At 61.0% G+C, this 26,584-nt stretch overlaps 1 protein-coding gene across 4 annotated transcripts; it reads right to left on the bottom strand.

The window, feature by feature from the left end:
* Positions 1–5,197: 5,197 nt before the first annotated feature.
* Positions 5,198–25,068, bottom strand: INAVA (innate immunity activator). Of its 4 annotated transcripts, none has more exons than XM_074351552.1 (10): positions 24,764–25,068; positions 18,984–19,132; positions 18,211–18,335; positions 17,654–17,770; positions 16,928–17,147; positions 11,996–12,049; positions 10,962–11,172; positions 10,632–10,805; positions 8,219–8,825; positions 5,198–6,929 (listed from the first exon to the last, which is right to left on the bottom strand). In XM_074351552.1, the coding sequence occupies exons 1-10, from the start codon at positions 24,922–24,924 to the stop codon at positions 6,837–6,839; spliced, it is 1,911 nt and encodes a 636-aa protein (XP_074207653.1). In that variant the 5' UTR covers positions 24,925–25,068; the 3' UTR covers positions 5,198–6,836. The 4 variants fall into 4 exon arrangements, with proteins under 4 accessions (XP_074207653.1, XP_074207652.1, XP_074207655.1 ...); XM_074351551.1 differs by having other exon boundaries at positions 10,632–10,802; positions 24,764–25,052; XM_074351554.1 differs by lacking the exon at positions 24,764–25,068 and adding an exon at positions 21,756–23,357 and having other exon boundaries at positions 18,984–19,047.
* Between the last annotated feature and the right edge of the window lie 1,516 nt (positions 25,069–26,584).

Here is a 26,584-nt window from a genome sequence, read left to right on the forward strand (position 1 = left end):
AAGACTGGGCCAGGGCCAGCTCCAATGGAGGGTGAACAGTCAGAGTAGGCACCAGGCAGTTCTCGCCAACAAAGACAACCCCCATGGGACCCTCACCATCAGAGGTGCATTCTGTTAGATCAAGGAAACTTCTATCTTTAAAACTGAAAAATCTTGGGAAGATTCGGCCAAGACTTTTGGCCCATAATTCCGTACAATCTGAGTCTTTATCGCAAGACTGTCTCCTCCGGAGACGGAGGCTGTCACAGAACTAGAGAAAGTCGCCTGTGGGTCGAGTAAGAGCAGGAACCGGCCCTGGGGAGATGGAGGGGTCAGGGGAGAAGGGCGGGCTGGAGCGAAGAGACGGGGAGTCTCTGGGACAGACCATCCCCCGCAGACAGGCCGCGGTGGGGTTACCTGGATGTAGACGCTGGCGCTGTCCTTGCGGTCCAGACTGGGCGTGATCAGCGGCAGAGGGATGATCCTGGAGATGCTGGCGGCCATCAGGTCCAGCTTCTGGGACAGGTGGAACGGTGGGCTCACCTGGCTGGGCGCGGCGAGGGAACCACAGGGTCTTTGGACGGCAGTTGTGAGGGGCTGGGCTAGTTTCTAGGGCCCTGGGGGAGCCCTGCTCTGCTGCTCTCCCTGAGGCAAGGGAAGCTGTGGGAACTGAGCCCCCCAGACCCTTTCCAATGCCTCCTTGCCAGGGAGGGGGCCCTGGCCTCTTCGGGAGCCTCCTGATAGGGAAAGTCGGGGAGATCCTACACCAGGACGCTGGGAGATGAGGTGGCAGTCAGGGGCCCCAGATTCAGGTCCCCAAGCCTTGCCCTTCCTCCCAACCCAGGGGCCCAGAGGAGGAAGAGCGAGCCGGAACCTCAGGGCCACGATGCAGAGCATGGCCTGCTGGCGCACACTGCTGACCAAGACCTCTGTGGATTCTTCAAGGATTAATGTCTAGAAGGGCCGGGAGGAGGAAAGAACTCTCCTCAGGGAGGCGCCAGCCCTGGGCTGGGCCTCGTCCTCCTCCTCCCCGGAGGACCGCTGCCCAGAAGGGGTGGGCCTATCTCACCTCAATTTTCTGGGCCAGAACAGTTTTGGGGAAGTAGTCATCCATGCTGCCGTTTGCCTGGGCGTGAACAGCGCCACTCAGGGTTTCTACTGCCCTCAGGAACCTCAGCTTGTCGAACTCAGACTAGGATGGACAGACACACAGACTCCAGCCCGCGCCTCTGCCCTCCGCCCTCTGACCCCGGGCTGGCTGCACCCAGACCCTGCCCCACATCCAGCCCGGACCCCAGATCAGCAGGAGGACTTCCTGCCGCGAGCCCCACACCCTACTGGCACTCACCAGTGTCCTGGCCCCTCTGCATGTAGCCCTCTGGGGCCGGGGGCGGTGGGGCTGGGGGCCCCCCATACAGACTTGGTCAGTGTCTGGTGGCCTGGCCACCCAAGTTGCCAGGTCGGGAGGCTTCCAAGCCAGCGCCAGTATCCGAGTCCCGAGGAGGCGTGAGCCCTCGTCTTGTCCTACGCCCCCCCTCAGCTCTCAAACAGCCCCAGAGAGCTGCCTTACCGCCTGTCCTCGTCCTAGAAACTCCAGAATGAACCCGTAGGCTTCTCTTTCCGACGGGCGCAGCCCTGCAGAGGCACACAGTTGGGAGGGGTCTGGCTGATTCTCTCAGGGGAACTGGAAAGCACGGCCTCCCCTCAACCCTCTGCCACGAGTGCTCAGAAGCCGTTGGGGGCCAGGCGGGTGCCTCAGCTCTAGCTTCTCCAGGCCTGTGGCCGACAGTGGCCTCAGAAGCCGCCGTGGAAAGACGGCTATGTGGCGAGTTAGGACATCTCCTGCACACTGTGTGGCCCAGCAGAGGACCGTCGGGGAAGAGGAAGGCCTGTTAGGTTCCCCCAGTGGCCTCAGATTCCTGGAGCTGTCCTGGGCGGGCTCCAACTCCTGAGCAGGAATGGATGTGCACCCCCAAGTCAGCCTCAGCATCTCTCTTGCCAACTGGGCTGGAGGCAGGCCTCCCTGAGCAGGACCAGGTGTGGATACCAAGGCCGGGGGTGAGGCTGGGAGTAGGGCCTGCCCACCCAGGAGGGGAAGCGAGAGGAGGGAGGCGGAGCAGCCTGGGACCAGGAGCGGCCCAGCCACCAGGCCGGAGGCCAGGCCTTCTCTGTCACCCTGCGAAGGAGCACCCTGGGGTGGGAGCAGTGTTAGCACCCCTGACAGCAGATAAATGTCAACCGTCTGAGTTCAAAGCCCAGCTCTTCTGCTCTGCGAGCCCTGTGACCCTCGCAGCAAAACTCTCTCGGCTCCTGCTTCCTCGTCTGTCCAACAAAGAGGCTGCTGGTAGCTGTTACTGCTGTGAGAATTAAACAAACTAATGCAACATAATGAGATCATAAAAGATGAATAATGAACAGCAATAATGATAAACAATGAACGCATGACACTGATAAATGAAGGCGCAGTCTTGAGCAAGCTGACTTCTCCCCTAACACAGGGGTGACCTTCACGGGATCTGTCGTTGCTCTGAGGTTTAAACGCATTCATTCACATAAAGCATTTAAAACGGCCTGGGCCCCAGGGGAAATCCATCCAGGCCTTCAGCCCACAGGTACCCAGCACCTGCTGTGTGAAAGGCGCTCTTCCAGGCAGAGCTCACAGACACGGGCTCCACGCCAAGGGGGCCCTTTGAGGACACTGTGAGCTCTGAGTCCTTCTGGAGGAAAGACTTTTGTGTTTGCTCATACAGGTTTGCATGCACGTGTGTGCGTGCACACAAACACACACACACACGCGCGCGCGAGGTCAGAGAGAGTCGCATTGACTGAATCTGGGTGGTCCTGGAGGACATGAGGACCGAGCCCTACAGACATCTGGGCGAACAGCTTTCTAGACCAAAAGAGCAGCCGATGCAAAGGCCCTGGAACAGCACAGGTGCCCGGTGCCTGGATAGGGCAGCAAGGAGAGTGGCGGTGACGAAAGCAGCCAGGGCGGTCGGGGGACAGGTCAGGAGGCCACTGCAAGGACCTGAGTTTTGCTCTGAATGGGATGGGGGCCTGGATGGGCTTTGGGTTAAAGAGTGGTGTGGTCCGACTTTTAACAGAATCACTCCGGCTGTTCAGAGACTGGACGGGGCTGGGCGTGGAGCTCGGCAGGGGCGTGAGAGTAACAGGGGGAGGGGAGACAGGGGCTCAGAGCAGGGAGACAGACTCCTGTCCACGCTGAAGGGAGAGCCAGGAGGGAGAGCGCTGACCATGTGTGAGTGAGAGGCGGCAGGAGTCCAGGCGCCGGCGGCCGCGGGGCCTGGACGGACTGGCTTGCATAACTGAGGCGGGGCGCAGGCTGGGGCCGGGAGTGAAGTCAGGATATCACCTGGAACATGTCATCAATGTGGATGCAAGAGCCCGGAACTCAGGGACAGGCTGTGGGACACAGGTGCCGGTTTGGGACTCGCTGACACACAGACAGGTATGGACGTCCGCCCTGGCCCTCCGCAACAGCAGAGAGCCGGTGAGGTTTAACTCCCAGCCCCAGACGAGGTCCTGTTCCCGCCCAGCTCCAGGCCCCTCATGAGGGCAGGTCTGACGAGGGACAGGTACACAGACGCCAGAGCTGTAATGGGGCAGCCAGGAGCGGGCAGACTCGTGCGCATTCACGAGTCACCAGCGAGGGCTGGGCAATCAGACACCGGCACCTCTGAGCCCCCCCTGAGCTGAGACCGCCGGGCCCAGGGCCAGCCACTCACCTGTCAAGGCAGGACTCCAACAGACGCGGTCAGCCGATGGCGAAAATGTTACTTGGTTTAATTTTCGCTCGTTGGGAGGTGGATCCATCTGCACTCTGGGGCGGGAGCCAGGTTAGGCTGCTGAAAAGGAAAGGGATCTGGCTGAGCAGCCCCACCACCGGCTCCCCCCACCTCCCCAGGAGAGAATGGGGACCCTCTGAAGCCCTGATCCCTCCTGACTCACAGGTCTTCCATCCGAAGCTCTCCCTGCCTGGGGACATTTCAGACTCAAGAGGCTGGGTGTCGAACCCTCCGCCTCTGGGCGTCTCGCTGCTGAAATCCTGAAGCCCCAGGTAATCCCATTGCACCCTGTGGCTGGGGGACCGAGCCCTGCGATGTCTGCCCGCCCAGACCCGGCTGGGAGACCTGCCTGTGGACCAGGAGGAGAGCACTGCCCGGCCCAGTACACGGGGGCACACCCTGCTCTCTGCTCCTAGGGGGCCTTGAGGGGCCTGCCCGCCCCCTCGCCAGCCCTTCCTGTTGACTGACTTGGTCTCATCCATTGCGGGGAGGGTCCCCCACCCGGGTCCCCCACCCTGTGCCCTGGGGACGCCCTGACACCAGTCACGGTTTCGCTGGGCCTGACTCCTCACAGTCGTCTGAAGTACAGAATCGGGCCCCCTTATCCACAACTCATTTTGGTGGAAAAGATTCAGGTCTGAGGTTGGGAGGCCCACGCTTTTCCAGAAACCTCTGGGGTTGTGTCCCCTCGTGGCCCACCCCCCAGAATGGGGCACCCAAGCCCCATAGAACCCACTGCCAGGCAGTGGGCAGGGCCAAGATCGCCCCAGCCGCTGGCACCCGCCCCTCCATTGCCCTGAGGGCCAGCAGGAGGGACCGCTTTACCTGACACGCTGGGCGCCTCAGACCCCAGGCCCACGTCTCTCCTGAGCATCGTGGCTCCAGGGGGCGCCGTGTGTGGTCCCAGAGCGGCCCCTGCAGGGCAGGCTAGGAGGTGGCCTAGTGGGAGAACCCCACGCCTGCCCTGTGGTCCTGCCCAGAGATGGGCAAGGGCCCCCTTTTCCCCAAGGAGCCTCCTTGTCCAGCCTTGGAGCAGAGGGGCTGTTTCTCATGAGAGCCTCCACTCTGGATGGCTCCGAGGACCAGGAGACTCGGCTGCACCCATCACCGACCACCATCTCGCCCCACCCAGTGGACACCGGGACCCCCTCCCCCAGAGGCTCCCATGGCCCCGGGTCCTTCTTGGGGAATGAGTCCCAGAACCCAGCTCCTCAGGCCCTAGGGGTACCAAGGAGCTTTCACGCCCGCTTCCATCCTGCAGAGGACCCAGAGAGCTCCCCCACCCCCACCATCCCACCTGCCCCCCAGGGACCTGGCCAGACCAGCTGAGGAGGCCAGGTGGCTCTGCACCCTGAAGGGCAGGGCAGAGCCTCTGCTCAGGAAACTGGGCACAAAAGAAACTCTCCATCAGCTCAGCCTCTCCAAGAGCAGACTTTATTGAAGTTTTGGGCACAAACTCCCCACAGCCCCAAGGCTGAGTACACAGCCACTTTGCAGGGGCATCAGGCATCATACAGGACCAATAAGTTAACATGAGGGACGCTTGGGTGGGGGGTGCCCGGACGTCTCCTGGCTCAGCCCTGTGCTCTGGGAGGACCCTGGAAGGGGAGAGCATGGCTGTGCGCGGGGGCAACAGGCTCAGACACAGAACTGCAGGAGAACAGCTGTCAAAGTCACAGCCAGCCAGCACGATGGGGCAGGAAGACGCGCAGAGCCGGGGAGCCGCAGGACGTGGTAAGAGCAGCGAGAAACGCAGGCTCCCCTCTCCCGACCCCTCAGCCGGGCCGCCTTGTGCAGCACGGAGAGCTGTGTCTCCTCCAGGTCTGGCCTCAAAGCCCTTGCGGCCTCAAGCTGTGTTCACGGCCTCTGTCCTGCAGACAGAGGACTCTGCACAGGCTAGATCCGAGCTGGGGCGCCCCCCACTCCTGGCCTCAGCTCAGTGCTCTCTCCCAGAAGCAGGATCCCTGTTTGGGAATCAGACCTTCAGCAAAGGCCCCAGGACAGGAGCCTGGATACCGATGGTCTTAGCCCCGACAGCTTCCAGGCCTCAGGTCTCAGCCCAGCACTGGGACAATTCATTACACCCTGCAGGGCAGGTATCCCCATCTGTGAAAATAAGGGCTTGCCCTCCTTCAAGGAAATCCGCTGTCAGGGCAGAAGCTCGGCTGGGTGGGAGAAGGAGCAAGGACTGCCCCCGTCCTGAGAACTTGCCACAGAGGATGCCTTTCCAAAAGCACCTGTGAAGCACCGTTTTTCAGGACTATGACAAAAAGATGTCAGCGGGAGGGGGCGGGGCCTGCAAGTCCTCACGATGCCCAGAGAAAATGGTCAGCCCCCAGCCTGGACCACCTGACGGCTGATCTGGAGAGGCCTCCAACCAAGGCTCATGGGTCTGTGGAGATGCCAGGAGCCCACAGGACAGGGAGCGCTTAGCAACTGCGGGCCCTGTGGGGGAGTCCTGGGGTCAGGAAAACAGACAAGACTCCGCCGGGACACACTGACCCTTAACCTAGCCCTTGGTGCGTGCATCACAGAGCACATTAGAGAGGGGAGGACACACTCCCTAGCCCAGGCACCCCGACGGCGCCCCAAGAGCCAGAAACGGGGGACTGAGGTGCAGCCTCCAGCGGCAGTAGGGCAGCACGGCCGGGGCTGTTCTGCAAGGAAGTTCTCAGAACCCAGGGGTGGGGCTTCCAGGAACGCGCCGTGGCCCTCTCTGCTGCCTGCGTCCCCCGCCACGTGTCCTGCACAAGGCGACAGATGCCGTCAGTCAGAGGCGAGGCCTTGAGTCCAGGAGGCCAGTCTCTGGGGAACAGAGCATCGTCATATTGCAGGGATGGTGAAGACAAACCACAAATATAAACCCTCAGGCCAAGGCTTCTGAACAAAAACTGATGTGAAAAAAAACGTCTCAGCTCCAGGTCATCGACCTGCGACGGGAGAAGGGAGCTGGGGAGGGCTTCCGGCTTCGGGGCAGGCGGTCTCGGCTGCAGCCCCAGCCCCGCTGGGAAACTGTCGTCTGCCTGCCAGCCAGGCATCTGGAACTCAGGATCACACCTGGCTGACAACCTCTCCGTTCTCAGGTATAAAAATTTGCACAGGGGCCCCCTCGGGCGATCTCCGGAGCACACGCACTGTGGGCACCTGCCAGGGCCAGAGGAAGGGAAAGATGGGTGAACAAGACGGGCAGCATCCAGACGGCAAGCCGGGCCACACCATCCCTGTCCCATAAGGACGCTGACCGGCAGCGGCACCAGCCTCCCAGGAGGCCCTTTGCGCCCAGGGGTCACCCTTATCCACATTGCCTCCTGCTGTCGTTGGGGTCTGACAGGCCCCCTGACCTCCTCTCCCTGCCCCTTTCCCATCACCCTCCCCGTCAGGCAGGTTGGGATGGCCTGGGCCAGGGCCAAGGACAGGTCCAAGCTCGCAGGAAAGGAAGAGCATGTCAGCTGGAGGGTGCGGCCTGGGACCGGGGCCAGGGTGCTGCCAGGCCCAGGATGCCAGCTGCAGCCCAGAGGACTGGTGGGCGGGGGAGGGAGGGGCAGCTGGGCCAGCTGGAATCCTGGGTCTCAAAGCAGCAGCCTGTTGGAGGCTCGTGGAGCACGCTCCCTGCAGAGCCCTCCATACCCGGGAGAGAGCAGAAAGAGGCTCACGCGTGGTACCCCACTTCCAGAACAAAGAAACATAGAAACCAGGGTGGCCACCCAACCCCATGTCCGGGTGCCCTAACGGACAAGACGGGCAGCTCACTGACCTGGTCCCTGGCATGGGGGCGGGGAGGGTCGATAACTCCACTTGCCTAGTGTTTACTCTGCATCGCCGTGGTCACCTTGCACACACTAACTCATTTAGAGCTCTCAGTACCCACATAGGAGAGATCCTTTACTACTTTTACGGAGGGAGTAACAGAGGGTCAGAAGAGTTAACTAACTTGCCCAGTTCTATCGCTGGTAAGTGGCAGGGCTGAGACGTGACCAGGGGTAGGCTAACCTCAGGGTCTGGGCACTTGACCATCACTTCACCCTGCTGCTCATCACAGCAGTGCGGAGGGATGGAGTAGGGCGTGGGGGTAAGTTGACTGACAGGCATTCACAGGTTCTGGCTCCGGCAAACACATTTCCAGACTCTCCCTTTGTCCTGGGCCCTCATGTCAGGAAATCTGGGGGGTGATTTGGATTGGACTTTGATTATGAACAGACGGCGACCTGTCTGTTTTGTGGTTCATCGGTGGAGCCATTAGGGGAAGAGTGTCTTTGGTGTCTGGGAGGGTCGTCATCTCCACTGCGCACATGGGCACGTGCTCTTGAGCTAAACGTGGCAAAATTAGGAAGGCCCCAGGGGAGTCTTCCAGAGGGCCTTCCAGAGCCAAGGGGAAATGCTTTGGGGCCTGCTCTTCCCATCTGCGGGGCTGGCGGGGCCCGGGGAGGCCGTACCTGTGCGCGCGGGGCCTCGGCGCCGGGCGGCAGGCTGCGCACGCGGAAGGCGCCGTGGCGGTCCAGCGAGTGGGGGCGCGCGCTGCGGAGCCGCGCCCGCTCGTGCCACGACTTGAGCTCCTCCGACACGGCCGCCCTGCTGAGCCCGCGGCCCGCGGGGCTGTCGCGCAGCGAGGGCGTGCGGGCCACGCGGCCGTGGGCGGGCGGTGGGCGCTGCCAGCGCAGGGCGGCGGCGTCGCCGCGGCCCGGGCCCCACTCGCCCCACTCGCCCCACTGGCCGGGCGACGGGCGGCCCTCGGCCAGCACCACGTAGCGCGGGGCCCGGAGGCAGCCAGGGGGCGGCCGGGGCCGGGGGGCGCGCGGGCGGGGCGGCGAGAGGGGCCGCAGGAAGGAGATGTCCGGGCTGCTGCTGCCCGGCGGCGTGGGGTGCGACAGGCTGGAGGCGTCGGAGCCGCTGTCCTCGGAGCACGAGTGGCAGGCGGGGCGCGGCGCGGGCGAGGTGCGGGCACAGCAGGGGTCCGGCGCGGTCACCGTGTAGTACGTGGGGCGGCGCCGCGGGAGGGCGCTGCGGCCCCGGCCGTCGGGGCCGGCGCGGGAGGGGTCCGTCCTGCGGGGAGAGAGGGGCCGCGCTGACCCAGAGCTGAGCCAGCCCTGCCTCCAGGGGGCCGGGGTGTCGCGCGTCTGCGCAGCCTCGGCCACACGTGCCCACACCCTCCTGGTCTGGTGCGCACCCAACGCGCCCCTCCCAGCACCCCACACCCTCCCGCCGCACTGCGCACCCGGGTGTGGGTACAGGAGGCCACATCTGCCTCTGTTCTCAGCCATTTTGGTGCGAGGTGTTCAGTGGCATTTCAGACACACAATCTGCCCAGGCGGACGCCTTCCAGCATCTGAGATGAAGGCGTAAAGCTGGCATGTGGCCCAGATGGACAACCACTTAAAGGGAGAGACTGCCGGCCTTCTACAGCCAAGGGGAGACGCCTCGGGAGAAACGGTCCTGGGCCACCCGGATCCCGGCCTTCCAGCCTCCAGACTGGGAGACGGTAGTTTCTGTTACGTCAGCCACCCAGCTGTGGTGCTCTGTACGGCAGCCCCAACCACCTCTGACAAGGTGGCTGCGTGCAGCTGGCCCTCCCCAAGGGCACCAGCCCAGGACAGTCAGGAGTGCTGAAATCCAGCCTCGCTCTGCCAAGATGCTGGCCGCAGGCATGTCTGTCCGGAGGGGGCGACTTTCACTAACTTGAACAAAGGTCCTGTTTGTAAGATGACCCCAGCAGTATGTGAAGTATAAAATGCATGGCTGGACTCCAGCCCAGTGCTGCCCATGGGCAAAGTTAACCTGATGGAGGACCCAGGATTGGCCTGAGGCTGCCTGCTGTCTCTCCTGGTGCGGCTATCACTGCCGTCCTAACCCAGCCCCTGAGACGCTGACCAAACAGCAGGGGGTGTGGAAAGTAGCAGGCAGTGGATTCTCATTATTCACAGGTTCTGTGTTTGCAAATTCTCCTACTGCTAAAATGTATTTGAAACCTCAAAATCAACACCCACAGCCCTTTGGCAGTCACATGTGGACGCACGCAGGGTGGTGAAAATTTTGAGCTTCCTGACAGGTGCTTTCCCAGCTGAGGCTGCAAGTTCTGGGTTCAGCTCTCACACTGCACACGAGTGGCCTTTCCACAGTCTGTTCAGTGCCATGCTTTTCATTTCTTTGTGCTCTTTGTCGGTAATGTTTTTGCTGTCACTGCTTAAAACGGCTCCCAATCTGGTGCTGCAGGGCTGTCTGCGTGTGATTTATGGAGAGAACCTGCGTTAGAGGAGCTTCGTTCAGGCGTGAGTTCTCGCGCTGCTGGCCGTGAGGTCAGTGTTAATGGATCACCCGTGCATGTTAGATAAGGTGTCTTTAAACAGAAACTCCATAAAACAAGGTTACATATCGATCAGGGCACAAACACATGCCCAGAAGCTCCATCCCCGAGACTGATGGTCTGCGGTGACTTCACGGGACATATTTGCCCAAATAATGAGAATCAACTGTACATGAGCTGAAAAAGCAAACTGTCCATTGTCAGTGGCCAATAATAAACAATTACAAACAACCGGGAAAGTGTCAACTGAGACACATCCCTCGTGCCACGAGAGAATCCGGCAGGAGAGCTGAAGCCGGTTGTGCAAAAAAAGACAAAACTGGCATCTTTGGAAGGAAACAACTTGCTTCACAAGTGACTTGCCTTTGGCTTTGCTGGTTGGGGGCACAGCCTCTACTGAGGGGTGCTTAAGAAAGGCGCCTGAGGAGAAGCCACTGCACTATCCAGCTGTCAGCCAGTGTCCCACAGAATCTTGGAAGCCACCACCCTCCAAATGTACACGCTTGGCCATGGGTCCCTCCCCCTGCCTCATGTGGCCCATCTCTTACCTCAGAGACTGGGACTGGCCCCGCCTGCCCTGCATCTCGGGGGTGGCGGGGGCGCTGGTGCGGCCCTGCCGCTGCCCGGGGACGCTGCGGATGGGAACCATGTAGTAGGAGGCAGGCTCCAGCAGCCACAGGCTGGAGGCGCTGGGCCCATCCTGCGGGGTGGTGGCAGGGCTGCTGGAAGTTGGAGGGGTTGGGGACAGGTCAGCAGCAGGAACAGGGTCTCCGGGTGTGCAGAGAAATGGACTCCCACCTCCCACCATCACAGCGAAGGTGCCCCCTGTCCCCAGCAAGTTTCTTCCTGCTCCTGGCCCTCCCTTCCTCCCGCCTGACCTGGACTCGCTTCCAGCCTCAGAAGATCTCCTGGGTTTCTCATAGGGGTGGTCCAGGCTCGTCTCCTTCCAGGGGCTGTTCTGGATGGGTGCCCGCTCCAGGCCCCCTGTCTCAGGTCCTACCAGCTGCAGCCCCTCGAGGCTCTGGGGTGGGAGAGGCCGGGGAGGTGGATCTGAGGACTCTGGGGGAGGTTTTGGCCCTTGAGGTGTCTCTGCAGGTGAAAGAAACCCAGTGAGGGTAGTGGCTGGGGAACCGGCCCAGCAAGTGTCCGCAGCCTGCGCCTGGCTCCCCTCCCGGGGCTGCTTGTCTGGCTGTTCCAAGCCGTGGCTCCGGGCCCAGATGCTCCAGAGTGCTTTCTTCTCCTACCTCCCTCACAGCTCCGTTTTATACCTGTCTCCTCCAAGAAGCCTCCCCAGATTGACTCTCCTTGGCCCACGTGACTCCACCTTCTAACCTTTGCTCCTGGACCCATGTCTGCAGCTAACTTCCTGTTTCCCTGTTTTTCTCATCAGGCTGTGCCCAGGTGTGCTGTTTCCTTACTGGCCTGGGCATTCCCCCAGGCAGAACTGCACCACCCTCTTGGTCCACCTTGACCCCCGGAATCCTTAGGGTTTGTGACCAGGGTTGTTAATCTACAGACTTGTGTTTCCTCCCTTAGTGCTACCTTGTTTTCAAAAGGGCCAATGACCATGGCCAGATGGCTGAGGCTCTGACAGGTGCATGCTAAAGTCGAGTCCCAGCAAAAGCGGGGAGGCCCCGGCCTGTAGGCTCTGCTGGAATTCACCTTCCCCTCCACGTCAAAATGACTGAGCATCTCAAACGGCAAAGGGTCAGCACATCCCCCTCTCAACAGAGCGTGCGCGGGGCAGGCCAGCATCCGGCGGAGTGGAGACGCTGAGCCCAGCCCGGCACCACCAGCTCACTAGCGCTCCACTCACTCTCCACTGGAAGAACTTACTAGCAAACTCCGCCAAAGCCCTGAGTTCTCCTGCAGGAGCCCAGCCTCGACAGCAGTCCCTAAACCACCCTCTCACCTTCCTCCAGGAGCAGCCCGTCCGACAGGGAGCTGTCATCCGAGGCGCTGAGCTCTGGGGAGGCCAAAGGGGAGAGAAGGAGGTGAGGAAGTCCACCTGCAGACCTGGGGGCCAGCAGCCAGGCCTGCCCCACCCCTCCCCCTCCCCAACAGCATCCCTCATCAGGAAACGCTAACTGTGTGTTCCGTGCTGTGATGGAGTGAAGTTATTACTTGGAAGTAGAAAAAAATCGGAGGTTAAGAGTGAGGATACAGGAAACCTGATTTTAATCCTGGCTCTGCCATTAGCTTGGCAGCCGCGAATAAGGCGTTTCAGGGCTCTGAATCTGTTTCCCCACCTGTTCATGCAGATGCCAACAGGCACATGAAAAGATCAACACCGCTAATCATCAGGGAAATGCAAATCCAAACCACAGTGAGATACCACCTGCTGGAATGGCCATAGTCAGGAAGAACACAAATAAATGCTGGGGAGGGTGTGGAGTAAAGGGAGCCCCCGTACACTATAGGTGGGAATGCAAACTGGTGCAGCCTCTATGGAAAACAGGACAGTTTCCTCAAAACACTAAACATGGAACTACCACATGACCCAGCAATTCCATTCCTGGGTATATATCAAAATAAACTAGAAACAGTAATTTGAAAAGCTACGTGCACCCCAATGTTCATAGCAGCGTTATTCACAATAGTCAAGATATGGAAGCGACCTAGGTGTCCGTTGACAGGTGACGGGATGAGGAAGTTGTGAGATGCACGTGTCTACGACGGAGTACCACTCAGCCACAAAAAGAATGAAATGCTGCCACTCGGAGCAACGTTAATGGACTGGGAGGGAATTATGCTAAGTGAAATAAGTCAGATAAAGACAAGTACTGTATGACCTCACTTACACGTGAAAGCTAAAAAACACAACAAATGAGTGAATAAAAGAGACAGACTCACAGATACCGAGAACAAAGCAGTGGTTACCAGTGGGGGGAAGTACTGGGACGGGGGAAGGGGTTATTATGGGATTAAAAGAAATCATGTGTTTGAAACTTGTAAAGCACTATAGAATTTAGAGTCTTTCATTCAATAAAAAATTAAATTAAATTTTAAAAATTAAATTTAAAACAAACAAACAAACAAAGCCAGGGCTCCCTCTGGCAGGGCTTCCAGGCTGCGGAGGGAAAGGCAGAGCTGTTTCGGAACCCCTTGGAATTTTTCTGACCTTTGTATCATCTCCTGACACCGTAAATGCGGCTCGGTTCAAGGGCCCTGGATCTGAGCGCCCCTGTGGGGCCGCGGGCCCGTCCAAGTGAGGGTCTGGTGGGGTCAGGAAGGTTCTTCACTGGCGACAGGGCGTGGCACCAAATGACGTGGCGTGTGGCACTCTGCATAAACAGCAGCCACGAGATCCAGAAGCCAGAGCACTGCCGCCACTGTCCTCGAGCAAACTGCAACCTTCATACCGGGCTGACGCCTAACCTGGCCCGGATGGAACTCACCAGGCATCTTGGCGACGTTTGAGAACAAAGATGAGGACACGTTAACATGAGCCAGTGTTTCTCCTGGGCCAACACTCTTCCAAGGGCTTTACCTACGTGAATTCACGGGACCCTTGTAACAGCCCTGTAAGGTGAGTTCCACTGTCACCTGAGTGTCCCTCGGAGGGTGCGGAGGCTTCCGTCAGCCCGCCAGAAGGTGGCTGCATCAGAGTCACACTCAGGCGGTCTGCCTGGAGGAGGCTCCCCACCTCCACCCTTTAGGGGCTTCCCTGTTAGCTGGCCACGAACGCACAGGTCACTACTCAGAAAATTCTAGGAGGAGTAAACAGTTCCAGCCATCTGAAAATCCTAACGGGGACAGGCTGACTGCAGGCCCGGGGGACAAATCCAGTTACCTGGCTGCTTTTATAAATAAAGTTTTACTGACACACAGCTGCAGGTCTGTTACGTAACATCTGGCTGCTTTCATGACACAATGTAGAGTAGCTGTGACTGAGACCACAGGGCCCACAAAGCCTGAAAGACTTACTATCTGGACCTTGACAGAAGTTTGTCAACCTCTGCTCCTCAATTTAAACGAAATAGAAACTTTACAGACAGGCAGCTGGTACGCCATGCGAGGCCGGCTGCCCAGGGAGGGCCGGGCGGCCCGAGCTCTGCTCAGCTCCCGGCAGCCTGGGCTCAGGGTTCAGCAGGGTAGACCCCCTCTTACTGAATTCTGGTTCCCAGCTTCTGATCTTAACAAAAACCTGGGGAACAGAGATTTGCATTTTGCACAAATGTCAGGTTGACGACATTGTGGGACAGTTACTGCTGTGCCCCAGAGATGCCGTGGGCTTAGAGGCTTGTGTTTTGGCTTGAATGTATGGTCTGGGAAGAAAGCCATCACCCCTGGCATTCCGAGTCTTCACAGTCAGAACTCCATGAGCCTAAATGCAAGAGGGGAGTCTGAGACCCGCTGCCTTTGCAGAGGTGGGGGGCTGGCACACCTATCTGCCGGCCGTTTATTCACAAGGGGTTCCTGAGCGCTCGCAGTCTCGGCCACACTGCCCCAACCAGCCCTGCTGACCTCACCCAGCTCTTGGGCCAGCAGGACACCCTGGGTGGAGGGGCAGCCACAAAGGTCACACTCCCAAACGCTGAGCACTCTCAAAGGCCACACCATCCAACACAGCAGTCACTAGCTGCATGGGGCTATTGTAATAAAATGAAATTAAATTAAAAATGTAGTTCCTCAGCCACTCAAGGCCCATTCCAAGTGCTCAACAGGCCCACGTGGCCAGTGGCTGCCACACTGGACTGGACAGTGCCGATCTAGAACTTTCCAGCATCAAAGAATTTCTACCAGACAGCCTTGCTGATGGCAGGTGCCATCGATCAACAAACTCGTTCAGAGCATCTGCAGCACCAGAACCCTGCTAGGGGCATTTCTCATCAGGCTCCCTGTGGTCATCAATTCCACACCTGACCTCTCCTGCCACCAGCAGAGGACCGGCATAGCTATGTGTCCAAACCGAATCAGCTTTGGGTGGAGACCAAGGTGGTGGGTGGATTTTTCTTATTTTGTTGGTTAATTTTGTTTGCTTTTTTTAAAATTAGAATTCGAAACACCTAAGCTATTAACTAATGATTAACCTCTCTGCTTCCTCCTTACAGGGACAGTGCAGCTGGGCAGACGAGCTACAGGACAGGAATTACTTGTCCAAAACCGCCTCCTCCTGGGCTCCCCAGACAGGACGCTGGAACCCAGGAGCCTGGGCCTCGTCAGGACAGGACACTGGGACCCAAGACCCCAGGCCTCGTCAGGACAGGACATTGGAACCCAGGACTTTGGCCTCATGGAGACAGGGCGGCAGGTGGAGACAGGGCTGCCTCTCTGATCGGGAGGGTGAAATTAGCCACTAGGCCAGGCTCCGTCCCCCCAGCTCTGTCTTCCCTCTAAGTGCCCACCTCCTTAGACGGCTGGCCAAAGCCCCAGGCGTGTCCTGGCCTGCTCCCCACGGCCAGCAAGAAGCATCACCATCCCAGTGGCCACAGCAGAGGGACACCCCACCCCCTCCGCCACCCCACACCGGAGGCCTGTGGTCAGGGGAGCCCACCAAGCAGCGCGAGGCCAACGAGACACTGGAGGGGCTGAGACGCAAGGTCGGGGTACAGCCCACCCCCACCGGCTCCGCAGCAGCTCAGCAAGCGGGCCCTTAGGGGCTTTGACGCCCAGGTCAGCAGCTGCCTCTGCAGGGGAGGTCAAGTCCTGGGCCCTGTCGGGAATGGAGGGAGGACAGAGGACTCTCTCCATCAGAGCTGTCCCCCGAGAAGCTGGCCGGCTGCGCCTGCATCGGTCTCCTGGGTTTACTGGGTCAGCTGTCACGTGGAGGCACCTCCTCCCTCGCCCTCCACTCCTGGCTGCTAGAGGGACCTGGGAGGTGTCTAGACACACCCTTTCTACCCGAAATTAGAGACGCCATGTGGGTGCGGGCACTGTGCAGAGAGGCGTGGCCACAAGGCCTGGGGACCAAGGGCTCCTGGGCTCCACACAAGCATCCCCCACAGGGCAGGAGGCTGCCTCGGCAGGAAGCGACCTGAAGGGCAGGGGTGGGAGCCTGGGGAGCCCAGACGGAGGCCCCGGAATCCAGCTCTGCTCAGGGCCACTGCCCCACTCCCTCCTCCAGCTCCCTCAGATGCGGCAGGAGGTCTGGGAGCCAGGAGAGGCCTGGGGGAGGGGTGAGCCCAGGGCCCAATGCCCTGGGGGTGGACAGGAGGCCTTCAGATACTGACCTGAGCAGCTGGGCTTGGGTCAGAAGGATAAGTCACACCCAAGGGCCCAGACCCACTTGCTAGAAAAGTAACAGTGCTGGGCACGCGATGTCCACTGACAGTCAGTCCCGGGTGCCCCGCAGCCAGCGGTCACTGGGCCACTGGGCTCAGGGACTAGACTAGAGGCACAATCACTAGAGAACAAAGTTTCCTGTTCCTGACCAGGGTGGTTCCAGACACTTACAGGGTGGTGGGGTGTGGCCCTGGTGGGGCTGGATTTCAACCAGACCATCCACAGGCAGCCACGGCCCTGAAGCAGCTCAGTGAGCAGACATGCACAGAATGCAGGCCTAGCTCGGGTCAGGGGACAGCAGAGCCTCGGGCTCCCAGGAGCCTCAGATCACTTGCCCTGTGGGCCTGGGGTCAGAAGGGCTAAACAAACCCTTGAGATAAGCTGGAGGCCAGCCTGGGATGCCTTCCGCCCAGGAGGTCTCCTGGAGGAGGATGTAGAAGGGAGAGGCGGATTGTTTCTTAAGGATGGGGAGGGTCTCAGCCCCGGGCTGTGGGGTGGAGTCCCCGAGGGTCAGGACTGGGTAGAGCTGGACCCAGGGAGCAGGTTTCCCCCAACGTGCTGTCAGCCTGTGCGCCCCAGGAAGCTCACGGGAGGCCGGGGCGGAGTGGGCGGCTCTCACCTGGGCCCGGGGCCGGGGCGGCGGGAGGGGCCCCGCTGCTGCGCCGTCGCTCCCCCAGGCAGCGCTGCAGCTCCCGCAGCTTCTTCTCCTCCTGCTGCACCGCGTGCTTCCGCTGCCGGCGCGCCTGGCGGCCCAAGTTCTCCTCCCGGCACAGCCGCCGGGCCGCCTCGGCGATCTGCAGCTGCAGGGCCAGCTCCCGCTCCAGGCCGCTCAGGGGGTCCTGGGGGACAGCGGAGTGAGCGGGTGGCGGGGCCCCGGGCCAGAGGCCCCGAGAGCACACCTGCCAGCACACCTGTGGCCGGACCCCCACCAGCCGGGCAGGGAGGGACCCAGGGGTGCCGCACCCCTCACTCCACCAGGAGGGCTCTGAGCAACCGAGCCACCCCCAGGGCCCCCCTTCCATGCTGAGAAAGGGGTGGGCAGCCCGGGGGCCAGAGCAACCACCTGCATTGGCTGCCTCCTCTCTGGCTGCCTGTGCTCCCGGCTGACCCTCTGCCCACAGGGACCGAGCCTGTTGTCCTCCCTTGAGTCCTAGCCCCCTGGGTTCCTGGCAGCCACGACTTCCCCACAGCCACGTGGGCTACATGTCAGCCGGCGCCCTGCGTCCCCGCGGAGCCAAGAGCCCGAATTGGGGGAGCAGGAGCAGAGACCCGCGCTCCGGAGGCCGCACCGCCTCCCGCCAGCGGCCAGCCGCGGGCCCCGGGACGGCGCCCTGCAGCTCCTCACCTCTCTGTGCAGGGCCCGCTCGTCCAGTCTGTAAACGGCTCCAATCCTCCGGCGGACCTTGGGGGCCTTCTCCCCTGGCTTGAGGGGATACTCTGCTGGCAAGGTGCCCGTCAGCTCCTGCGGGGAAGCGAGGTCACACCAGGCTGTCTGGGCCTCAGCCTGACAGGAGTAGCCTGTCCAGCGGGCCCCGCCTGGCCTATGCCCGCCCCTCCCAGACACCCCTGAGCACATCCGCCCCGTCCCCACGTCCAGGGCTGTCTCACGGCTCCCCGCCTCCTGGGACCTGCACTAGCCAGGACACAGTTCCCATAGGCGCCTCCATCCCCTCGGTCCCCCTGCAGTCCCCTCCTCCACCCTTCCCTGTGCCTGGGCCCCGTAGGGGCGAACTAACCCCTCCCTGAGCTGTCCAAACACCAGGGACCATCCACTGGTCTGATCCCCAGAACTCTCTCAGGATGGAGGTTCCCTCCCTTCAGCCCCCCACGTCCCCGAAGGCAGCTTCAGGCCCCTCAGATTAACCCCAAGCTGGTGTGTGTGGAGGGGACACCCGCTCTCACCGCCTCCCGCAGGCAGAGTCTCCTCAGTTCTTCCAGGCAGGCCTCCAACCGCTCTTCCAGGGCCCGCTGCTGCTTGCGGACCGCGTGGGTCAGCTCTTTCGCGGGGGACACCGGGCTGTCAGGGCCTGGGGGGTAGGGGCACACGCTCAGGGAAGCCTGTCTCGGACCCCTCTGGACCACCCTGGGCTGATTGCACACAGCCCCTCGCCTGCCCGGACCACAGGCCAGCTGGGGCCACAGCCTGTGTCACAACCACAAAGTGCGACAGGGCCCCGTTACAGCTCAGAGGGGAGGGCTGTCCTACCAGCCGCCTGCGGGGGAGGGAGGACCGTGGTCAGAACTGGCCCCTTGCTTCTCACCCTCCACCCACGGCAGGTAACTTCCTCTCCCTCTCTCCCTCTCTCCCTGTCTCTCCCTCCCCCACCCTCCCCCCCACACACGCATGCCCTTCTCTCCTGTCCTCTCTCAAAACCAGACCGGGCTGGCCCACCAGCTCAGGCCAGAGACACAGCACCGTCACACTAAGCAGATAAGACCTGTCAGCCTGTTAGTAATCACTGGGGCCAGAGCTGAGTGTGGCAGACAGATCGCTGCTCCAGACAGGACGAAGCTGCAGGCCAGACCCCCCAACCCCCAGGAAGGGAAACCCTCCAGCCTGCCAGTGTCTGCCCCCAGCAGCACCCCTCCACCCACCCCACCTCCTCCTTGGGCATCCAAGCCTGGCCAGCCCTGCAGCCTGGGACTCAGGGAGTCAGGGCTGGCCCTCCACTCACCAGACTGCAGGATGATGCCACTGTCCGTGTCGCTGACCTCATCCTTGCTCTCCATGGCGGACTTCTGGGGGGAGGGGGCGCAGAGGAGGGAGGGCTGACACCCTTCCCAGCCTGGGCCAGGACGTGGAGGTGGCCTGCAGTTTCCCCAACTTTTAAAAGAGTAGCAAAAACACCGATCTATGTAAATTTCCTTGCTTCCAAACAAAGCTTATTAATCAGATGCTCGAGAGCAGGGGGTGTGGAGTGAGGAACGTGTTTCCAGGAAGTGAGGCTGGGGTGGGGGTCCTCAGTGCCGGGGCTGCTGCAGAGAGCAGGCTGGGCGGGCCTCGCAGCAAACCTGCCCTCGGTGGGCTCTCTGGTCCCCGAGCCCCCGGACGCCTCCTTCCTAGAGACGTGGGGGGCGCCGGCAGAGGTGGCCACAAGAGCCAGGAGACTGCAAGAAAAACCAGTAGGAAAAGAGCAGAGAGGGTGGAAAGAAGGGGAGAAGAAGAAAGAAGAGGAGAAAGGAGGAAAACGTGTGTGCCCAGCATGGTGGGGTGCTGACCGCAGCCTGAGACCCGTCCCACTGCCACCCAGCAAGGGCACGGGCACTCGGCCCAAGCTGTCCTCCTCTCTGTCTGCACCAGGGTGTCCATCTAGGCAGGTGCCGCCACTCTAGCCAGGGAGCTGCCCAAAGTGTGAACCAACTCCAGGGAAGGCTGCCAACTGTGCCTGGGAGACCCCTCGAAGGGGAGATGGCCCGGAGCCCACACCCCACAGCCACGTGCATGTGAGTGTCAGGGCACATGCATGTGCGCATGTGTGTCAGGGCACACGTGTATGTATGTGTGTGCGCGTGCATGTCAGGGCTGCCAGGGGTGGAGGGACAGACCAGAGCAGAAGCTGCCCGAGGACAGGAAGGAGGCCCTGCTGCCTTGCCACCCTGGGGCTGGGGACACACGAGTAGCTCAGGTGCCATCCCAGGTGTGCGTCCACCCGGCCAGCACCAGCCACCAAAACAGCACCTGCTGGTCATCCCCTCTCTCCTCACCAAACCCCTGCCCTGGTCCAGGTCCAAGCTGGCCAGGGCCCAGCGGCTGCTGGCTGGAGTGGGGTGGGGAGGGGCGGGCGGGGCCCAGGCAGGCGGCCTGGAAGGAGAGCCCAGCCACCTCCTCACTGAGTCAGCCATTGAGCAACAGTCCAAAAGTCTTTCCGAGTTTCTGTCTGGAGCTTATCCTGCCTCTCCTCAGGGCACCGGCGGCGGGAGAAGGAGACCTCAGGGAAAACTGAGCCCAAAGCGAGGCAGGTGGGGGGGTGCTGCAGACTGCTGGTCCCAGCAGCAGCTCCCTGCCTCTGGACAGCTTTACAGACCCGCATAAACACGTCCTGTCAGACAGAGTACTTTGGGCATCAGTTAGAACCATGGCCCTGAAAACAGTAGGCAAACTTTGGAATTTCAGTTCTCTAAGTCTAGCAAATGAATGGTAGGATTAAAAAGAAAGTTTATGCAGGGCCTTTGCAAAGATGCCAGAGAGGCCGGCCATATGTTCTGGGGACTGAGAACAGGGTGAGAGCTAGCTCTGTGTGATCTGTCTCTCCCGGAAGTCAGAGCAGGACGACAGGGGGACAGGCAGCCCCCGGCCTCCCCCTGCACAGTCCCAGGCAGCCTCTGACTGTCCCCAGAAGCCAGGGGCAGGGCCCAGCCAGAGCGAGGAAGTGAGGCCGTCTTGGTGAGCACTCGGCTGTGGACAGGGGAGGGGGTGATGCGGGAGGGGAAGCTGTCAATTAGTCACACTTACTAATTAATTATTAACCACTCAGGAGTTGCCTTGGGAAGTTGTGACAACTCAGCCCAGGCTTCTCAAGGCCCCCAGCCTGCTGCAGACAGCGAGTGGCGGATGACGGGGGCTGAGGGCGGGCTGGCAGCCCCCCTACACCCCCTCCCCTCCTGCCAGGGTCAGCGGGTCGGAGGAGGCACTGGCGCTTCCCGCCATCCCAACCCCGTGCTGGGCGAGCCCGCTCCAAGCAGGGTGAAGAGCGCAGGACCCCAGGTCAGAAGGCCACGGCGGAGCCTGCCACTGCCTGTGAAATCCAGGGGGCTCGCCTCCCTCCGCCTCCCTGGCCTCCCGGAACAGCCTCTAGGGCCTTGCCTGCCCCGTCTGAGTCTGGACCTCTTGGATGACATCGAGCTGAGTAGGACCCCGTGACACCTGTAGCAGGCTCCTCATGTGCCACCCCCACCCCTCCACCCCACCCCGCTGCCCTCCAGCTGCAGCGACCCCGCCCCAGGGCCCACAGGCTCCCTTAGGTGTTGAAGGCACTGCTTTCCATAAAGGCTGCTCAGGACCATCCCCGCCCCTCTGCACCACGGGACCCCCTCCCTGCCCTCCAGACCCTCAGCCCCCCACCCCAAGCCTCAGTCCTGGGCCCCCGAAGCAGTCCAGCCACTGAGCAGTGTCCCCAGGAAAAGGCCAAGGAGGGCAGTGGGGGCGTAAAGTGGGGAGGGGGACACCGCTGCACGTTCCCTCCAGCTGAGCCACTGGGGGCCCTCTCCTGTCACAAACGTGGCCCCGGAAGCCGGGTCCTGGGCCTCTCCCCTCCCCTCCTTCCTTGTTCCCGTGGAAACTGAGGCCTGGGAACCACGATGACGGGACCCTACCCGCACCCACCAGCACCCCTGTCACCAGTGCCCCAGACACGAGTGGGGGGCGGTGACGGCCACTGCTGCCCCCCCTAATCCCAGGCTAGCTTGCTCCTCGCCCCAAAGCCCCTCTCCGGCCACCCCGCCCTCACCTGCTTCCAGGTTCCAGTCCAGGAGTCTGGGAAACACCCCCTGTCTCAGATCAGGGGGCTGAGGGGCCTGGCATGTCACCTCAGGGTGTCCCAGGCCGCCGGTGCTCTCTGACCCGGCTCCGCTCCACACGCTGATGGCCGATGGCCGTTCCTCCCTCCGGTCCCGCCTGCGTCCCTCCCAGGCTGCCGGGCCAGGGGAGCCAGGTTACTTGTTAGGACTTGAGTCAGAGGGAGGAGCGGGTGAGCAAGCCCTTCCCTGAACAAATCCTGCCGCTCAGGCAGCTCGGGCCTCCGCACTTCCGGGGGCAGCGGGGGAGCGGGAGCTGGGGCGCCCCGCGGAGGAACCCCGGGAGAAGGCACCTGGATCAGGCCGGCCTGCGGGGCCCAGGGCCCCGCGGAGCTGCTCTCCTGGGGTCCATCCCCCAGAACTTGCTCCACTGGGGACACCCACGGAAACCTGCACACTGACAGGAGGGTCACTGCTCGCCCATGTGGGAAAGGGGACTAAGGCCAAATCCGCTAGAAACTCCAGGCGGGGCAGTGACGCTGGAATGCCATGAGGGGAGGCTCTGGGGTCCCGGAGAAGACCAGGCTTTTCTCTTTTTATCCCAGATTTTCCCCCATGGATCAGCAAGGCCATCACCTCCCTGTTGCTCTTTTCCATCCATCCCTCAACGAGGTCCACGGAGCACTGGCCCGAACCCCAGTCCACAGGAGGGCCACTGTGACCCCAGGCTCTAAGTCCACTCCCCAAACATGAGGGACCAGAGACCAAAACGGAACTTGTTCCCTATTAAAAAAAGGCCTCCAGGTCTCCCATCCCACTGACCCTCAAGAAAACGGAGGACTGTTTGGAAACCAGCCTATTTCACCGGGGGAAGTAAGGACCAAGGCCCCTGGGTGCCCACCCCTAGCAGCAGGAAAACACAGACGCATGCTGCAGGCTACTGACTGCCCGCAAGGCTCCCCCAGGCCTTTCCCGCCATGCCCCACTCTCTGGGATCCCGGCATTTCAATGTTTTTCTGGATGGCTTCCTCCCCGAGCCCCAAGGACCACCTCTCTACTCCCCAGCCCCAGGGCAGGGATGATGGAGGAGGTCATACCCCAAGCATCTTGCCCCGACTTCGCCACACCCCCCCACCCCTACACACATATCCAGTTCACCTTCACATTCCTGCACACACCCTCTTTCCAAACAACGCTAGCCCGAGCCCTCCAGGCTGACCACCTCCTCCTCTCCCCAGGCTGAGGCCAGCAGTGGAGGGCCCGCTCTGGGTCTCCCTAAGAGCCCACAGCCGTCTCCTCCCCCTCCCCTACAGGCTGGTCACATTCTCCCCACGACAAACAGAAGAGTTGACTCTGTGCACAGCTGGCACCCAGCCTCCGCCTTGCCCATCCCCCAGCGCCAGGTGGGGGGTGATGGAAGTTTCTAGAATCAGCTCATAGCATATTTTTTAATGCACAAAAGAAAATGAAGAGGGTCACTAAGAGAACCAATTATATTGAAACACAGTTCTAAAAACAGAAAAACATATATATATATATGTATTTCTTTATTCATGTTAAACAGGACCCTGAAGTGGGCAATTCCATAGCAGTGACGACTGGAAATAGTGTTTCAAGACAGCCACAGCAATGGCACTGTGATGTGAACCCCCCGTGATGCCTACCCATGGCAAGCCACAGGCACTGCCAGCGCTTCCTTGCCTTCACGACTGCAGGCGATGCTAAATCTCAGTAAAGGCTGGCGGCAAGCACACCTCTCCCCTCTAAGTTCACGACCCTCTGAACTCTAGCCACAGACGCGCTGGTGCCCAGGGATCCAGGTAAGAACTGCGCCCTCAGGTCATCTCCCATCTCTGAGTGCAGGTGGAGAAGCACAGATGACCAGTCACTGCCCTGACCCCCTGCAATTCTCAAAGACCCCTCAGATTCACACGCAGTGTTTCCCAGCCCAGCAGGCCCTGAGGTTTGGAATGGGGCTGGCAAACCAACTCTCCCGAGAACTCCCGAGCCCGTGGGTCTCAGCATCTGTCACGCCGTTCGACTCAAAATATCCAGGGAGAGGTGGGCATTCCAGAGGCCTGCTGAGAAGTGGGGCTCAGCAGCCTGCTCCCCGCCAGTGCCCCAAACCCCAAACCCCAGGGCATCATCACCAAGACCTCCAGTGGATGAGGAAGTGGGGTTTCCTTGCATAACATTCGAGCACTTGGAATCCGATCTTTGAAAGAGGGAGAAAAGCTGCATCTCTTTAGGGTTTTCATTTCCTAAGAGAAAGTCCTGAATCAGAAATCTCCCACATCCTGCAGCCATCGACTCACACTCTCCATCACTTTTTTTTAAAGTTCCTTCTTTAAGTTTCTTATGATACACGAAACTGAAGTTCAAGCAAGGGCCTGCACCATCTCCACACCCCCTCCAGCACCCAGCAAAGCACGGTCTCAGGCACTCCTAAAATTTCACTTAAAGAATTAACAAGTCGATAGCCGCTCCAACCGACTCAGTGGGAAACATCCCGGGACCCTCCAGGAGAAGCGGGTGGGAGATGGTTCCTGAACTATTTTCTTTCTCCTCTCTCGCTTCCCACCGGGAAAGGTGCTCGCCTCCAGAGAGTGACGGTGGAGTGGGCTGGGACAGGGGACTCCACAACAGCCCGGAATGCGCGCCGGAATCAGACCTCTAGGCTCTCCTTAAAAAGCCCCTTTGTCCGGTCCACCCTGCTCCCCTCCCCCACCGCGCCCTCCGCGTCCAGGCGGCCCGGGACTCAGCTCCTTTTGTCTGGCTTTCCGGAACCTGGCCAGGGGACCCACAGGCGTGAGGAAGGTCGGAGGAGAAAGGTCGAGCAGGCGGAAACAGGCATTTTTGGTAGGAACTCGGAATTCCCACCCCCCGGCAAACCACCGCCCCTCCCTTCCCCGTAGGGCCCCCTCCGCTAGGGCGGAAGGCCGTGGGTTAGGGGCTCCATCCCCCCAGCTCACCGCGCTGCGCCCCCGGCGCTCCCCCTTACCTGTCCCATGGAGGTCCCGCGCCGCCCGCCAGCCCCCGCGCCCCCCGCGCGCGCCTTGCAGCCTCAGGACCTGCTCGTCCGGGCCAGCTGTCCTCCCCCCGCGGCTCCTCCCGGCCTCCCCTCCCCGAAGGTATTTCATTTAACTTCGGCATTTGCAGCATCCCAAATGTTAAAGATCCCAAGACATCTGTCCCCTGGGGCGTACCAAGGCCCAGAGGAAAGAGGGGCAAGACGCAGGAAGGGCTCGAGATTCCGAGCCCGGAGCCGAGGCGGGGCCGCGCGGCGGGGCGGGGGGGCGCCCGCGGGGGTGGGCGTCCCGCGGGGACCCGGGCGCGGGGCGAGGCCGGCCCCCTCCTCCCGCTGCCGATCGCGCGCGCGGCGGGACACCCCCGCGCCGCCAGTTCCCGCGGCCCGGCGGGGGAGGCTCCTCTCGGGCCGGGGCCGCCTTCCCTCCGCGCGCTGCGGCCGGGCCGGCAGCTTCCGCGCCCGGAGACCCCGGCGGAGTGAAGGAGTTGCGGGGGCGCGGCGCCCACCCCCGCGGGCGCCCCCCGCGCCGCCGCCCCTCCCCCGCGCCGCGGCCCCGCCGTCCCCTGGACTCCCTGCGGCCCCTCCCGGCCTCCTCCAGAGCTGGCGGACCAGGCGGGAGAGGGAGGCGCGCCCTCCAGGGGGTGGCAGCGGGCGCCTCCTGCTGCGGACCGCGCGCCCCGCGCCCCGCCCGTCATTCATTCACTCACCCAACTGAAACGCCGCCCCGTTCTCACTTGTTCAGTAGACACTTACTGAGCGCCTACTAGTGCCCGGCCTGGCGGCGGATCAAAGTTCAAGGGCCGTGGGGATCCCCGAGCAATCACTCAGCAGCAGTATCAGAGAAGACAGGCCAACGGGACCGAGGCCGAGAACTGCCCAGAGGAGGCCTTGGCAGGGCGGTGAGGAGGAACCCAACGCAGCAGTGACCGGATATACGAAGGCCAAGTGGCGAAGGAGCTCAGGAGGTTCCAGGAGCTGAGGAATGTGGGGCTAGGAGAGGAAGAGTGGTGAGGCTGCAGCGGCCAGCCAGGGGCCGGCAGGAGGCAGAGCCGCCCTGTGTGGTTGTCCAGGTTGTGCACCAAACTAAGAGGGAAAGCTCACCTGGGCTCCGCCCACCAAGCCGTGTGGATTTCTGCCAGAGCCACATGTGCCTAGAGGCAGTGGCTTTTTCCAATTTGTCCAGAGGCGCTGGGTGAGCTCACGTGGCTGAGGAGCCCTGTGGGCTAGCTAAGGATCTAAGATTTTTATCCTGAAATTGAAGAGCTGCTCTGGGGAAACAGAACCAGTAGGAGATCCCTCTCTGCTCTGTGTATGTGTGAATGTGTGTGTGTCTACATATATAGAGAGACAGGAATTGGTTCACCCTATTCAAAAGGCTAACAGGTCCACAGGCTGGAGACCCAGGGAAAAGTTGCAGTCCGAGTCCAAAGGCCGCCTGCTTGTAGAATTCCATCTTTATTAGAAGTCAGTGGGGTTTTTTTTTCTTTTATTCAGGTCTTCAACTGATTGGATGTGGCCCACTCACATTCTGGAAGTTTATCTCCTTCACTCAGAGTCTACTCTTTATTTAAATGTTAATTTCATCATCATCATCATCAAAAAAAAAAAAAACCCTCACAAACAAACCTTCACAGAAACATCTGGAATAACATTTGACCAAACACTGGGTACTATGGCCTAACCAAGTCGACACATTAAATTAACCATCGAATGATGAAGACTGCATCCAGGAACAACTTGGGCAGACCCCACCTTTCGATCACGTGGGTGTGTGAGCTATTGGAGAGGGGAGAG

Source organism: Camelus bactrianus, chromosome 23 (assembly GCF_048773025.1).
Source record: "Camelus bactrianus isolate YW-2024 breed Bactrian camel chromosome 23, ASM4877302v1, whole genome shotgun sequence".
Classification (NCBI taxonomy): Eukaryota; Metazoa; Chordata; class Mammalia; order Artiodactyla; family Camelidae; genus Camelus; species Camelus bactrianus.

Bases quoted from the DNA above. Each gene is read 5' to 3' on its own strand.
- INAVA (XM_074351552.1), bottom strand. From the start codon at position 24,924: ATGCTGCAAATGCCGAAGTTAAATGAAATACCTTCGGGGAGGGGAGGC. The intron at 19,133-24,763 runs GTAAGGGGGAGC...CTCTTTTAAAAG, and splicing joins GCGGGACCTCCATGGGACAG to TTGGGGAAACTGCAGGCCAC. The intron at 10,806-10,961 runs GTCAGGCGGGAG...TCCAACTTCCAG, and splicing joins GAGGCTGGAAGCGAGTCCAG to CAGCCCTGCCACCACCCCGC.